Raw genomic sequence first — 14,993 nt, forward strand, 5'->3', positions numbered from 1 at the left:
GATATATGAAACTTATTCCTGTTCGTTGTGTTTTTTTTATTATTTTGGCACTGAGAAAAGAGTATCAATTGATCAATTTTAAAAATGTTTGTTGTTTTTCTCAAATTAAAAACATTTCTTCTCATCGGACATCACTGATCATACCGAGAAAAAGTGACTGAAGTCTCTCCAGTCTTCCAAATAAAACATTTCAATGAAACTCGTGTACTGGAATACGTGGAATTCGCGTTGACGGCGGAATGGTGTCGACCAAGGCGCCTAGAAGTATACCCTAAGGTGGGCTAAAACCACTCTATAGCCATATTGGAAGTCTACTGTGTTTTGTTTGTAAATAAAACACAATACGCTAGTGCCGAAGCTCGCTCGTGATCAGTCTGTCTCTTTCACGCTGCAAGTAAATAATTCCCCTTCTGCTTTCTTCCGTACTGTTTTCATATACCGCTCCCCTAACCAATTTAGTGATGAAACGGCCTCACCTAGTACCATAGACCCGTCTTGGTGTCGACATCTGGATACGACATTAGTTTGTATCAAGGCGCCTCTATATATACCAGGTGAAACAATCATATGAAATGCACTTTCAGCCATATTGGAATTGCTGTCGGTATTGTTTACAAACAGCTGCCGGCGGCTCTCTACAAACTGCCACGACGCTTATTCGAACGATGCCTACTATGTTCGGCTTTCGCAAATTTATGTGAAAAAGAAGAGATGGTTTTGTAGAATTTCATTCTCATCCAGTTCATCCACTACTCTCGCATGTGAAAATGCAAAAATGGCGTATCCTAGCAATAACAAAACAAACAACCCCCGCTCCACAAACCGTAATCCCCTTCTCATTGAAGTGATGATGTTGCTTCACCTGTTATATATTTATACAAGCGCCTTGCTCTCAGATACACAATATGGGTTCCGCAGGGGCAAGGGGACGAATGATTGTCTTGCGTTGCTTTCTTCAGAAATTCAAATGGCTTACGCCGAAAAAAAAACAAGTATTCAGTATTCTTCAGTATTCTTGGCCATAAAGAGGGCCTTTGATTCTGTTTCAATAGAGGTTTTGTCAGACAAATTACACTCTCGGGGCCTGCCGCCTCTATTGAATATGTTATATAACTTGCTTTGTGAGAAACATTTGAATTTTTCTCATGGGGATTTGACAGTAAGTTGGATCTCCTACATGGGAGTCCCCCAAGGCTCATGTTTAAGCCCCCTTTTGTACAACTTCTATGTAAGCGATATTGACAATTGCCTTACACAAAATTGCAACCTAAGACAACTTGCAGATGATGGAGTGGTGTCTGTCGTAGGATCAAACGAATCCGACCTGCAAGAACCCTTACAAGATACTTTGAACAATTTTTCAACCTGGGTCATTGGGCTAGGGATCGAATTCTCCACGGAGAAAACAGAGATGGTGGTTTTTTCTAGGAAGCATAGACCAGCAAAACCAAAGTTTCAACTTTTGGGTAAACCGATCACTCATGCTATGTCATTCAAGTATCTTGGGGTCTGGTTCGACTTCAAATGTACTTGGGGGGCCCATATTAGGTATCTGAGTAAAAAATGCCAACAAAGAATAAACTTTCTCCGTACAATTACCGGCACCTGGTGGGGAGCCCATCCCGAAGATCTTATAATATTGTATCGAACAACTATTCTCTCAGTGATGGAGTATGGCAGTTTCTGTTTTCAATCAGCTGCCAAAACACATCTCATTAAACTCTAGCGAATTCAGTATCTTTGTCTCCGTATTGCTTTGGGATGTATGCCCTCAACGCATACCATGAGTCTCGAGGTTTTGGCAGGCGTACTCCCACTAAAATATCGCTTCAATTTATTATCTCTTCGGTTCTTCATCCGGTGTAAGGTTATGAACCCATTGGTGATCGGAAATTTTGAGCAGCTGATCGGGCTAAATTTTCATTCTGAATTCATGACTTCATATCATGAATTCATCCCCATGCAGGTTGATCCTTCTTCGTATATTCCCAACCGTGTTTGTTTTCCTGACTACATCAATTCCTCTGTACATTTTGATCTGTTCATGAAGGAGAAAATCCATGGAATTCCAGATTATAATCGATCGGGGACCGTTCCTACGATCTTCAATGCAAAGTATGGGCGTATCAATTGTGATAATATGTACTTTACTGATGGATCCTCTATGAATGAGTCCACAGGATTTGGAGTGTTCAACGAATTTTTTAGCACCTCCTACAGTCTTCAGAATCCTTGCTCAGTGTATATTGTTGAATTGGCAGCAATACACTGGGCGCTGGACAGCGTCGCCTCACGACCTGTTGAACACTATTACATTGTAACGGATCTTAGCTCTGTCGAAGCTATCCGTTCAGTTAGGTCGGAAAAGCACTCGCCGTACTTCCTTGAGAGAATACGAGAAATTTTGAGTGCTTTAACCAGACGCTGTTATGTCCTTACCTTTGTCTGGGTCCCACATTGCTCAATTCCGGGTAATGAGAGGGCTGACTCATAAGCAAAGGTAGGTGCAATTGAAGGCGAAATTTACCAGCGTCAAATCGCCTTTAATGAATTTTATTCTTTAGTTCGTAAAAATACCATCGTTGACTGGCAACGCAAATGGAACGAAGATGAATTGGGCCGGTGGCTCCACTCAATTATCCCTAAGGTTAGCCTCAAACCATGGTTCAAAAGTCTGGACTTGAGTCGGGACTTTATTCGCACCTTCTCCCGACTCATGTCCAATCACTGTTCGTTAAACGCGCTACTCTTTCGTTTTGATCTTGCCGACAGCAATATCTGTGACTGTGGCCAAGGTTACCACGACATCGAACACGTTGTTTGGTCGTGCGAGGAGTATCTTGTTGCCAGATCGAATTTAGAAACAATAACAATAAAATAAAATGAAATGTAAATACATATTAGATATAAGATAGGCTTAAGAATTGAGTGTAATGAATGTGAGTGTGAATGTGAGAGTGAACATTGTCAACATATCCTTTTATCCCTTCCTTTTCCTGAAGAAAATATGTCAAACTTCTAAACTCGAGTAGACCGCGAGTAATCGGTTTTCTACACCATTAACATTATAATTAACGAAAAATGTTTATATATACTTGTAACAATACAGTCAGGAGTTTGGTGCGACACTGAGTACGAAACTGAGTGAATAAAAAATCGTTTTGACAGCAGTTAGTGCGGCACTGGGGGTGAAACTGAACAAAAACGAATTCGCTATATAAATCTCATCATATTTCTTCACATGAATATATCACTAGTCTAAACCTATCCTTAGACACAATTTGTGTATATTTTTTCACTACTTGCAAGCAAAAGTGATTTTCATTTACATTGAGTCCAATTTTATTTGGTAAAAATAATTTTCATTCATAATTTTTATTTTTTCTGCAAACCCATATTGTCATGCCTATTCCCTCATTTCGTAATACGAAGTTCAACGTCAACGCGGATAGGATATTTTGCTCGTCTCGACGGTGACTGAAGTCGAGACGAGACGAATTGCTCGTATGTCTCGTTTTTTGGAATAGGGCCCATAATATCGGCAAGAAATTAAATGCCAGTCAAAGCACCGTCAGGAGGACTTTATTTAGTACTGATTTTCTTACATGGATTCAACTGATGAATAAAATAAAGAAAGCATTGATCATAACCGATGGATTGATTGTACCGCCAGAAGTATAACCGCATTTTGACCATGCCGAATTGTGGTTGAATGACCCAAAAATCTATGTCTCGAATATTGTATTTGAAGTGGCAAGTTCTATATATATTTGGCGGAAAATGTAAATTTCGAAGCATATTCATGCGAGAGTGAAATATGATAATTTTATTTGAACGCTATAAAACCACATAAAAATAGATTTCGATTCTATGAATCCTATCATAATTGTATGAGTTACTGAGTTAACACAATGTTTGAATTAATCGGCCTCCGCTTCAATTTCGATTGGAGTACTGGAGGTGTACAAGCTAGCTGCAAACACAATATCCCTTTTGATGGCATTAGAAGCTTCCTCCATTTTGCTGTTAAGCACCGGATCTCCAATTATTCGTGCGGCATCCTTAACATTGCACAATGTTTCGTTGAGCTGCTGTATACAGCGAACTATGATTCCCTCCTTAATATCGGTCAGCTCCATAATCTCCGCAAACGGCTTGTTACGGGCCCATTCGTACACGACCTCTATCAGACCAAAGTTCAATTTATCTTTGTCCAAAATATCTGTGACACTGTACATCTGCTCCACATATCGGATGTCGTTTTCAACTTCTTCGAAGAGTACCCGAGCCTAGAATTCATAAATAAATGTCGTATCTTTGCTAAACAATATTACCAACAAACCTTCGTCAATGTATCGGTCATTTTGGGTTCCACATCAGTTTTCGCCTGGAACACCAAGCTGGAGAGCAAAGCAGCAATTTCTGCCGGTTGCAGATCGGTTAAAATGTTTCTAAGTACCAGCTCGGTGATCATCAACTCGTTTTGTCCCATTTCGCAGGCTACCCGTCCTTTCATTGCGACTGTGGAAGAGGAATACCATGAGAGAAAACACAATATGACTGAAGCATGCTAAGCGCTACCTTGCTGCATTTCATCAATGTACCGCAGTTCTTGGAGCACCTTGAGCTTGTTACAGTAGTCCGGATAGAGTGACAAACTCTTATACGATACTTGATACTTCAGGTCTTCCAATTTCTTCTCCAACTGTTTGCGATCGAAAACTATGGCAAATTCGTGTACGAAGTCAGCAATATCAGTATACGGAATGTACAGATCGAGTTTTTCTCTTGCCTTCTTTAGTTCTTCGTTTTGCTTCAACTGATCAAGATTGAATTGAAATTTCAAGATTTCTAACTTATTAGTTTCGTTGACGGCGGCCATATTTATCTCACTGAGGGCAGCTATTGCATCCAAAACGGATGAAGAGGGTGGCTGATCCCTGAATCTAGGTATCTGACGATTATCCCAGTTTTGTAGTATTTTCACCGGATCGCATTTGATAGTCTGCTTAGTGACGGCTACAATATCTCCTACGGAGATCTGAATCACCGAATGACCACCCATTCCTTCGGGAAGAAAATGACGGTTTCCAGCAGATAGGGATAGCATTCGGTGCCACAGTTCGCCTCGTTCTAAATTTTCCGCCACTAGGGAGGGTATTCGATGATCTAGTATCAGCACCTTATAACGGACGGAGTTTCTCTCTTGCTGGGCCAGCGTCAATAGAACTGCTAGTTTGTTATAGTGGTGCTTGTGAGTTACTATCAACACTCTGCCAGGTTTCATCTCGTTCGCGATTTTCTTGGACATGAACATTTTGGGCTAGGGACAAAGGGATTTATCAGTATACCATCGAATGTGTAATCTTTATGAGTATGAAATTATTGCCATAGTTTCTCACATAACAGAAAATGACAAATTTTGAATAGTATTCTCTTTAGTGTAAGCTTTGCGAGCCGCACCACAAAAAAAAACAAGCTACTAACGTTAAAAATGGCCCAGTCTCCATCCATCCATCACAAGCTTGTCTATATTGTAGTTCTGGTAAATAGAGCTACTTAGTCTGGAAGTCTCAATGATTGATCCCTCCAGTAACAGTTCGGCTGAAAAGTTCATAAGGTTGACGTCTAGATGGCGCCTCTTACAAAAATCTACTTGACTATCACAAAGCAGCATCTTTCAATGGATACGTGTCAAAATTTGACAGCAACCGGCGGATTGGTTCGTGAGTTCCAGCATTGAGAGTGAAGCAATTTTTGTTATTGTGAAAAAAATAAAAAAAAACATCCTAATTTCGTGTGTAATTGCATGAATTGGGCTTCGAATTGCTTTCGCATCCACCGTATTCTCCAGATCTGGCCCCAGTGACTATTTTCTGCTCGCATACCTGAAGAGAATGCTCGCTGGCAAGAAATTTAAGACCGATGATGAAGTGAATACCGAAACTGAGGCCTATTTTGAGAAAAAAATGAGGAAAAAGTACTACTATCTATCTATCTATCTTCTTTTTCTATATACAGTAGAACCCCGATTATTCGCAGAATAGTCTAACTAGCAAACCGCGTCTTCCGGTGGTTAGGTTAGGCGCGAACCTCTGTTCGATTTCGTCGAGTAAATTACAAAGTGCGATTCAGTTGTAATGCAGCTTTTGCAATAATTTTATTTAATTTTGATAAAAAATTTATTTATATATATTCTTGAGATATACTCACTTGCCATACCAATGAAACACAAACTTCGACATTACTCTAGAATTAATCAAGCAAATGAAACGATGTTTCTATGGTGGTTCGACACACCTATCCCCTCTCTAAGGGCATGGGGGCTGCCATACAAATGAAACACAAATTTCTGCATAACTCGAGAACTGCCAAATTTACCAAATTTGGGATATGATGGTTTTTGGGTACAAGAAATGTTTCTATGATGGTATAACACCCCTTTCTCTTCAGGAAAGAAGAGGCACATGCACATATTCCAACCAAACATGACAATTGAAAAGTTTCGTAAAACTCTGAAAGAAAATGGGAAAATTCGAAAAATTAAATTCGCATGTGTTCTACCATTACATATTGACAAGCGTTTTCACTTGCACACAGCACGGACGTCCCGATCCGCACTCTTATCATTATAATTTTTTAATACGGTCGTCCCGATCCGCAAATATTTTCACTTCCATTTTTATACAGCACGGTCGTCCCGATCCGTACTCTTATCATAATATTTTTTTTCCGTTACTGTTGGTATGCCAATGGGGCGACGCTTGTTGTTGTACGACTGGATGTGGGTACCATTCAAGAACGTAAGTTGCATCGTCCACAACACATGAAAATTTCGTCAAATAATTACAATACAGTTTTCAAGCACGTGATTCCGCCATCGAATTTTGTTTATCGTTGCGGTTGGGGACTTTTTTGCTTTTGACCTCAATCCATATCGTTTCTTTGACTTTTCGACGAATCCTATTTTCATAGCCACAGTTCGAATCGAGTCGTTTGGGTTTGGGATCTTCTCAGGTTTCTTCTTGTCACTTTTTCGTTTCCTTTCGGTAGTCAATCGTTCAGGAATTATTTTTAACACACTGTGAACAGTAAATTTGGACAAATCCAGCTTTTCTGCGAGCTGACGTATCGAAAGGTTGCCTGTTAACCTGTTTGAGTAATTTTTATGTACGATACTAAAAATCTGGCTTACCTGTAGCATATGTTCAACCACGTTGATCAAAACCAACATACCCCTTTTTGAGTACAGACACCCACCCTTGTTTTTGTGTAATGTGAAATATTTCACTCATTGCCGTAAAATTTCAGAAGATACAGTGTTTCGAACGTGTCCCGTTCAAAAATGCAAAATGTCGAAAGAACTTGTTGAAATCGAAAAGCAATTTTTTCAGTGCAAAATATCTCCACCGACACTCTTCTCTTCTTTCTATCGCGGTGCCGCGGTGCCTATGACTGCTGACTTACCATCACGTTTGTTTTGATATAGTTTTCGTTCCATCGACAGAAATATCAGTCCATTTTCGATGTCAGTGAATGCCCAAGCCGGAAATATCACCTTTCATTGCGTCCTGGTGAAATTTTCGTTGGTCATACACCCATAAACTCAGCACTCGAATGCGCCGTTGCCCATCGATGTGTGTGCAATAGAGATGTGCCATCCGCCCATGAGCTGTTCATTCGAATCGCTTCATCATAGTGAGCGGATTCGGATCGGCTCGCAATCAAAACAACGCAACTCATCAGCTCATTACGGAGCTGGAGAGCTGATGAGCTGCTGAGTTGTTGAGCTGATGAGCTGCTGAGCTGATGAGCTGCTGAGCTGATGAGCTGCTGAGCTGATGAGCTGATGAGCTGCTGAGCTGTTGAGCTGATGAGTTGCATAGCTGTGGAGCGCAAAAGCAGCAGAGAGTGTGAATTTTGAGACGCGGAAGAATTTTTCGTCTCCCTACCTTTGTCATGGCGAAGAATTGCTTCTCGTTGCGCCTATTAATGGATTTATTTTTATATCCTTGGATGCAAAAAAAAATCTCGCTAGTTTTATCAAAAAACGTTGTCTCAGCCAATATTTCTGAAGGCATTTTATTTGGCTACTGCTGGTTCTTCTGTTGTTAAAGTTCAGCATATCCTAAGCATCTTCTATGTTGGATTTCAGCATTCAATATTTGTTGTATATTATATTATTAGAATCCATATTAAATTTAGTTTGTGTACAATTACAAATTAAATTCGTTTATTTTTTTTTATTTCCGTCTATTAAGAAAATGAGCACTATAAAATGTCCCATGGTAGTTATGCAATTGTGTGGACAGCCGCAAAATTCAATTGAGCTGAAGAGCTGTTCCGAATGAGCAGCTCACTTGTATGAGCTGGACGGCTCTGAGCCGCTCACCATGATGAGCTGATTTGCCCATCTCTAGTGTGCAATAAGCGGCAAAAAATGGGACCGGGACTAGAAACATACCAGTAAAACATACACACGAACACGCGTTTAAACGTCTGACACGGTGTCAGTGAGATGATATTTCTCTGGATGGATATTTGTACCCTTCGGCCGATTACACATTATCCGGTTTCTGCCGGACCGGTCTGAAACCCAAATGGCAAATTTCAACCGTACCAACCTATTTACGGCGCCGTGATGCAGCCGTCTACTGCGACTACATGTCCGGCGATCGGACAAGTATTATACGCGATGAAAGTAGTATAGTGTCGACGTCTGGTGGAGACATCAGTTTGGGAAAGCAAATCATTCTCTATAAGATTATTAAACCTTAAGACAGTTTTGAGTTGTTTAAATTTTTAATGAAAATTTATTTCATTACTTATTTCATTTCTTAAAACCTGCGGTACTGATTCTTGTTTAATCATTTCTGTATAATTTTCTTGATATTTTCACTAAAACTCAATATTGTAATATAAAATCACTATCAAACATAATTATTGTTCCGGGGTATTTCCTCTCTTGCAAAAAACGTGCTACTCTATTACATAAAAACATATAACATATAAGAAAAAGTTAATTTTCATTCATAACTTTTTATTTTATATATGTGTTTACTGCACCTGAAAGTCCATTATCACTATCATTTCCCAAAAGCGGAGCATGAAGCTCAAAGCGAATTGACAGTTGTTTGTGATGTCTGTTAGTGTTAGTACAATTCAGGCAATTTTTCCTCTCATGCATTAGTATGTGTGGTATTGACGTTTGTTTGTTTTGGAGTCAATTCAGAAGTCGCAAGTGATATGGATGCCGAAATTTTTATTTCGCTGCTATGGAACAAGTTAAGTGATGAACCTTTCTGATCAAAGCGAAGCAATGGTCACAGGCGCACGAGGGCATCATGGAGTATATTGCCATGGATTGTGTTATTAACGGTGGGTAGTGTCTTTCGACAAATTGATCGAGTTCTTAATTAACCTCTGTTTTTGTTTTGTTCACAGACAACTTCCCTTATTCGAAATCAGTATTGATCGAGATCAAGGATGTGAAATAAATTTCCAACTGGTTCATCAAGGGCAAAATTTTGAGCGACTTCATCGAGCTGAATGTGAAGGTCAGTTTTTGTTCAATTAAACACACCAAAATAGTTATCTCTTCTAATTCTTATACGGTATTCCACACAGTTCGTCCTGACCCGGAACACGATCGACGATGAGGTGTCCGCAACTCGACTCGAGGAACTCAAACCAAAACTGTCCGATCTGTGCTCGGCGATCAAGATGTTCCCCTGTCCGACACAAAAGTATCGGTTCAGATAGAGCGAAATCACCCAGTTGTTGGCATTTCTGATTCGTCATTCATCGCCCAGGATCCGCTTATTAACAGTTGTGCGTTGAAGCGAAATGCGTTCGAGAAGCTGTCCTTGCTCCAGGAGTACGTGCACCAGGAATTGCGACATATGTATGCTGAGCGCCTTTCTGGACGAAGAGATAGTGAGATAGTGTTTGAAGGAAAATTACTATGTAATTTTAATCGTAAGAATAATTACTGCAATGGTGGAATAAAATAGACAGTCTAGAATGGATGAATAAGCATATACTCTCTCGTAGGTAAATTCTAAGGATAATCACAGGAACTGAACACATATCACATATAATTAAGTACCCCCCCCCCCCCTTGTTACGAAATGATATAATTATTGGTTCATCAAATTTTACACTTTTTTCTGAGACTGTTGAAAAAATATGTGGCAACAGAGCGTGTGAAATAAATCATGCTAGTTGTGTATGTTTGGAAATAAAAGAACTTAGCGTGTGGATAAGTACACCGCAACTGGACTAAAGTTAGTTTTTTTGAAATACTGTTTATTACAGCCATGTTTTTTGTTCAGTAGGTTTTTCATGTTTATTTAACATAAGAACACCGCTCTGATGTGCAAGTAGTGTACGCGAGGCCTGGCGTACTACACCCTGGCCGAATGTACTCTCCAATGGACACAAATTTGGGAAGGCTCGTGGTTGCCGCAGCAGTTGTGGTTTCAGGATTTCCCATATGCAATCAGCTGCATGTAGCTGAAATATTTGCAATGTTTACCTGTCATTCCACTATATTAATAAATGCATGTATGTGTATGTGAATGATGTACGGTTTTGTGTAGTGCGATGACTCTTTCACATTGTTATCCGGTTATCCGTCCAAACCCAGCGGCGCTTTTTGAAACCGGTCCGGCTGAAACCGGATAATGTGTAATCGCCCTTCCACTGCCACCTGATCGGAGATGCGTATGAATATTTCGGGTGTTCATTGTCAGTGAGACAGTGAAACGAATGAGTGTGGGAAATAATGCAAAAACCAAATGTTACACGTGACAGAGTGTCGGCTGCATGTAATTAAGTTCGGTTCATTTGTCATGAACTGCAGGGGCATTGGTGATTGAATTTAGTGTTGTCTCAATATCTCGCGTTGTCAGTAAAATGAGTGTGAGATTTTGCTACTCTGGTCCCGTTCCCTTCGATATGTAGCAAATTTGTATATTTTTATGTTCTGTATGGCAATAGTTTTGTACTCACTCCTCACATACTTTGTTACTTACCATAAGTTCGTTCCATTGGCTCAAATAGTTAACAGCAGCGTCATAGAATTGACACAATGGTTTCAAGTGCTCACTCAAATCGCTTAGCTTTGATATCTTTTCTTCCATTCTGCTCAGCTCGAATTTACTCTCCGGCAACTTTTGGCGTTTCCCGAACTCCCTGAAACTGTGCAGCATCATATTCTCCACCGTTACGAGCTCCACTCTCAGAAGGTATAAAATCATCGCATAAGTTAGTCTGAACTGGGATTCAAGCCGCATCGGTTTGCCAAGGATCATGTTCCTCAAGTCACTTTCCGAAGGCACTCCCATCTTGCAAATTATGATAACGGTTCCATTCTGGTCCAGCCCTCGCCGGCCTGCGCGACCCGCCATTTGCGTGTACTCGGCTGGTTGCAACATCCGTGAGGTCTGCCCGTCATACTTTTTAGTTGAATCGAAAATAACCGTTCTAGCAGGCATATTCACGCCCATCGCAAAAGTCTCCGTGGCGAATAGCACCTTCACCAATCCTTTAGCGAACAGCATCTCAACAATTTCTTTGAGAATCGGCAATATGCCACTATGATGTATCCCGATTCCACGCTGTAAACAGTTCTGTACCTGGATAACCTGTGGGAGAATACGATCCGGAGGCTTCAGTTTTTGCAAACATAGCTGGAAGAAGGACGTAATGTGGTACTTTTCGCGCGCTGTTGTCAAGTCGCAGGACATTAGCGCGTTGGCATTATTATCACAGCGATTGCGAGACAATGTGAATGCTACAACCGGCAGCTTATCATTTTTCTGTAAATGGTCTATCAAACCAACCCATAGGGTTTGTTCTTGCTTTTGATTGAACTGACCGGGACGACCGACGTTTTTGTTTGCACTCTTTGCCGCTTTAGCATCTGTAGCTTCCTTAGCTTTTCGGTAACCAGCTGTCAAAAATGTGCTCTGCTCATCCACAATGAGGAAAATATCATCCTTGGACTTTCCACCGCAACCTGAAAAAAAAAATTGGATAATTGAGATTCCTTAACTTTTATAATTTCTAAGAAAAGCCAACCTGTATAGAGATAATGTTTAAGAGGAACCGGACGTTTCGGAGTGCTCACGACATACACCCGTTTCTGTTTAGTTTTGCCAACCCAATTGGCGAACTCCAACGTGTTTGGAACGGTCGCACTCAGCATCACGATACAGACATGATCTGGAAGTAGAATTAAAACTTCCTCCCACACGTGGCCACGATCTGCGTCTGTTATATAGTGAACTTCATCAAATATCACATATTCCAAATCACGAGTTATATCGCTGCCGCAATACAACATCGAGCGAAGGATTTCCGTCGTCATGATGAGACAAGAAGCGGTCGGATCAATCTGAATATCGCCCGTAATTAGTCCAACATCCTCGAAAGTGGTTTTGAAATCACGATACTTTTGATTCGACAATGCTTTAATCGGTGACGTGTAAATAGTTTTCGTCATATGCTTTTTAGACAAGGCTATAGCATATTCCGCTACGACGGTTTTGCCCGCCGATGTGTGGGCCGCCACAAAAACATGATTGTGCTCTTCTAGTTTGATAATCGCTTGCTTTTGGAAAATATCCAGCTCGAACGGGTATTTGTGGGCCATGTCCGGAATTTTAGTTTTAAAATCAGCAACCGGTTTCGATACATCGAGAATTTCCGCCCATTCAGCCAAAGTGCTGGATTTCGTGTTAACTTCGCTGATCGGCAATACTTGTTCTTCCTTCTTTTCTACAGTGAGTAGAGATTCATCCAAGCTTTCATCCACCCCCATTGACTGCGTGACATTAGAATCTCTGGTATGATCAACCCCACCATCCGCACCGTTGCCCGAATCCCAAATATCGAGACCATCCAATCCTTGTTCAATCACCGATAACAAATCCACCACTCCTCCAGTCGAACTTCTCGTATCCCCAAAATCCATCCCATTGGCAAATCCTGGTGGACAGGTTTTCAGATTTTCTTCAAACACGGTGTTATCAATGTCCAGCAGTTGGAGTGCTTTCTCCGGTTCGTCGAATCCACCCGGCCAAAACGGAAAATATGAGGCGGAACCTCTGCTGGAATCATCAATGCCACCAGGCTCACGCTGTAGTGACATAGAGTTCTTAGCATTACTGCCGGCATTCTCAATCGGCACTTCGATGAAATCAATTATTCTTCCGGTTTCTTGACACCGATCTGGTACTACACGGGTGCTAAGCGGTGCAGGAGGAATATGGTACAATGATTCAACGTTGGGTACACGGGGGCAAAAATGAGGCTTCGGATCATTTACTGGAATCGAGGGCTCCAGTATAAACTTCCGTAGAACATCTTCAGTACTTTCGACAATGGGTGGTGGTTTCTTCCACCAGGCAAACTGCGGAAGCAAAGTTCGTTAACGCACGAATGTGATAGAAAGAACTTTGAACAATACTTACATCAATAGACATTTTAAAATTTTATCTGGAACTACTTTCAATCACTCAACTCGCGATGTGCATCGATTTCGACTGTTTATGTTACACATTCGCGTGCGATTACGGTAAATGACAGCTGATAGCAGAGTTGCCATAATTATTCACGTTGTCTTCCCAGCAGAGTTATTTTTACAGTCATACCAAGATTCACAAGCTCAATTTGTTTTGAAACTTGTTCCTGTTATCTAACAATCCGTGAAATATAGCAATTTCTGTTTAACCAGATTAACCAGATTAACGTTTGATTGCTGAATAAAAAATAACTAATGTATCGTAAGTATGTTTGAATGTTTGAACGATCTATAAAATTTATCGGATGTGATCGATATAATAGAACGAATTGAACGAAAGCGTGTTTTATGTTTATGTTTATGTTGCGCATTGTCATTCGAGAAGCATACGCGAAACGTTCGTGACTCCTGTGTTCTATGAAGAAGCAAAAAGTGGTAATTCAGAAAGTTCAGTTCAATCAAGCATTTCATGTCGTACCCAGCAAACATTAAATCGTATAAGTAGCGTATATGATTCACCTAACTTTTATATACATGCAAAAGTGGAGGCGATATACATACATGACGATTGCTTGCAAATTAGTTTGGATGAATATATGATAATATAGTTTGGATGAATATTTATATGAATATATGAATATATGACGCACATGAAAATTTTTTAATATGATGTGTTAAGGCCGCTATTACGAAGTAATACAATTTACTGTTGAATAATTTTCCCAAATTTTTTTTCATGTGTTACGCTATATGAACCTTCATGAAAAAATATATATTTTGGAAAAAAAAAAGTTGCACAGATAGCTTTATATCGACCAAGTGATACTATCGACTTGCTGGGTATCTATAATAGTAAAATAGAGCTAACGAGCAAAATTCTTATCGACTCGATTTCTATAATAGGGTGTTATGTTTCATTAATACAGAAATCATAAAACTCTATCAGGTCGTGTACACCAGTGGCCAAATAATGTAAAAGCCATGACCAAAAAAGCATTCACTGAAAAATTTCGAGAAAGCCTATATATTTACTACGGAACTGGCTGTCGCGAATAATTCACACCTCGGATCATCCGCTCGTGGATAATCGGGGTTCTACTGTAAATGATTTCGTATAGGTCGATTTTATGATAGTGTATATCATAAAACCGAGGTTTCCGCATTTTATACGATTTTATATGTACATAATCCATTGATCGATATTATATGTGACTTTGATTCGATTCTACTTTATATGCGACTTAGAATACGCCAAGTTATGCGATTTAATGTTTGCTGGGTATCTTTCCGAACCCGAGTATCATCAGTCTATTCTTTGATGAAGATGAAACAGATATTTGGGGATGGGATATCTGACATACAGAGGAATGGAGTGCTATAGACGATGACCACTGACGGAAAAACATTAATTTTCTTAATTTAATGTACCTGTAAAAAAATGTAAAATGTAAAAAAATGAATATTA

At 40.1% G+C, this 14,993-nt stretch overlaps 1 protein-coding gene and 1 long non-coding RNA gene across 2 annotated transcripts; one reads left to right on the forward strand and one right to left on the reverse strand.

Moving 5' to 3' along the window:
• Positions 1-3,620: 3,620 nt before the first annotated feature.
• LOC129769974 (SKI2 subunit of superkiller complex protein) lies at positions 3,621-13,612 on the reverse strand. The gene is made up of 6 exons (XM_055772522.1): positions 13,479-13,612; positions 12,085-13,417; positions 11,037-12,022; positions 4,582-5,323; positions 4,343-4,521; positions 3,621-4,289 (listed from the first exon to the last, which is right to left on the reverse strand). The coding sequence occupies exons 1-6, from the start codon at positions 13,488-13,490 to the stop codon at positions 3,921-3,923; spliced, it is 3,621 nt and encodes a 1,206-aa protein (XP_055628497.1). The 5' UTR covers positions 13,491-13,612; the 3' UTR covers positions 3,621-3,920.
• LOC129769975 (uncharacterized) lies at positions 9,130-9,814 on the forward strand. The gene is made up of 3 exons (XR_008742004.1): positions 9,130-9,378; positions 9,445-9,557; positions 9,628-9,814. It is a non-coding gene; the product is annotated as an uncharacterized LOC129769975 (long non-coding RNA).
• Positions 13,613-14,993: the final 1,381 nt, after the last annotated feature.

Source organism: Toxorhynchites rutilus, chromosome 2, assembly GCF_029784135.1.
Source record: "Toxorhynchites rutilus septentrionalis strain SRP chromosome 2, ASM2978413v1, whole genome shotgun sequence".
NCBI classification, from domain to species: Eukaryota; Metazoa; Arthropoda; class Insecta; order Diptera; family Culicidae; genus Toxorhynchites; species Toxorhynchites rutilus.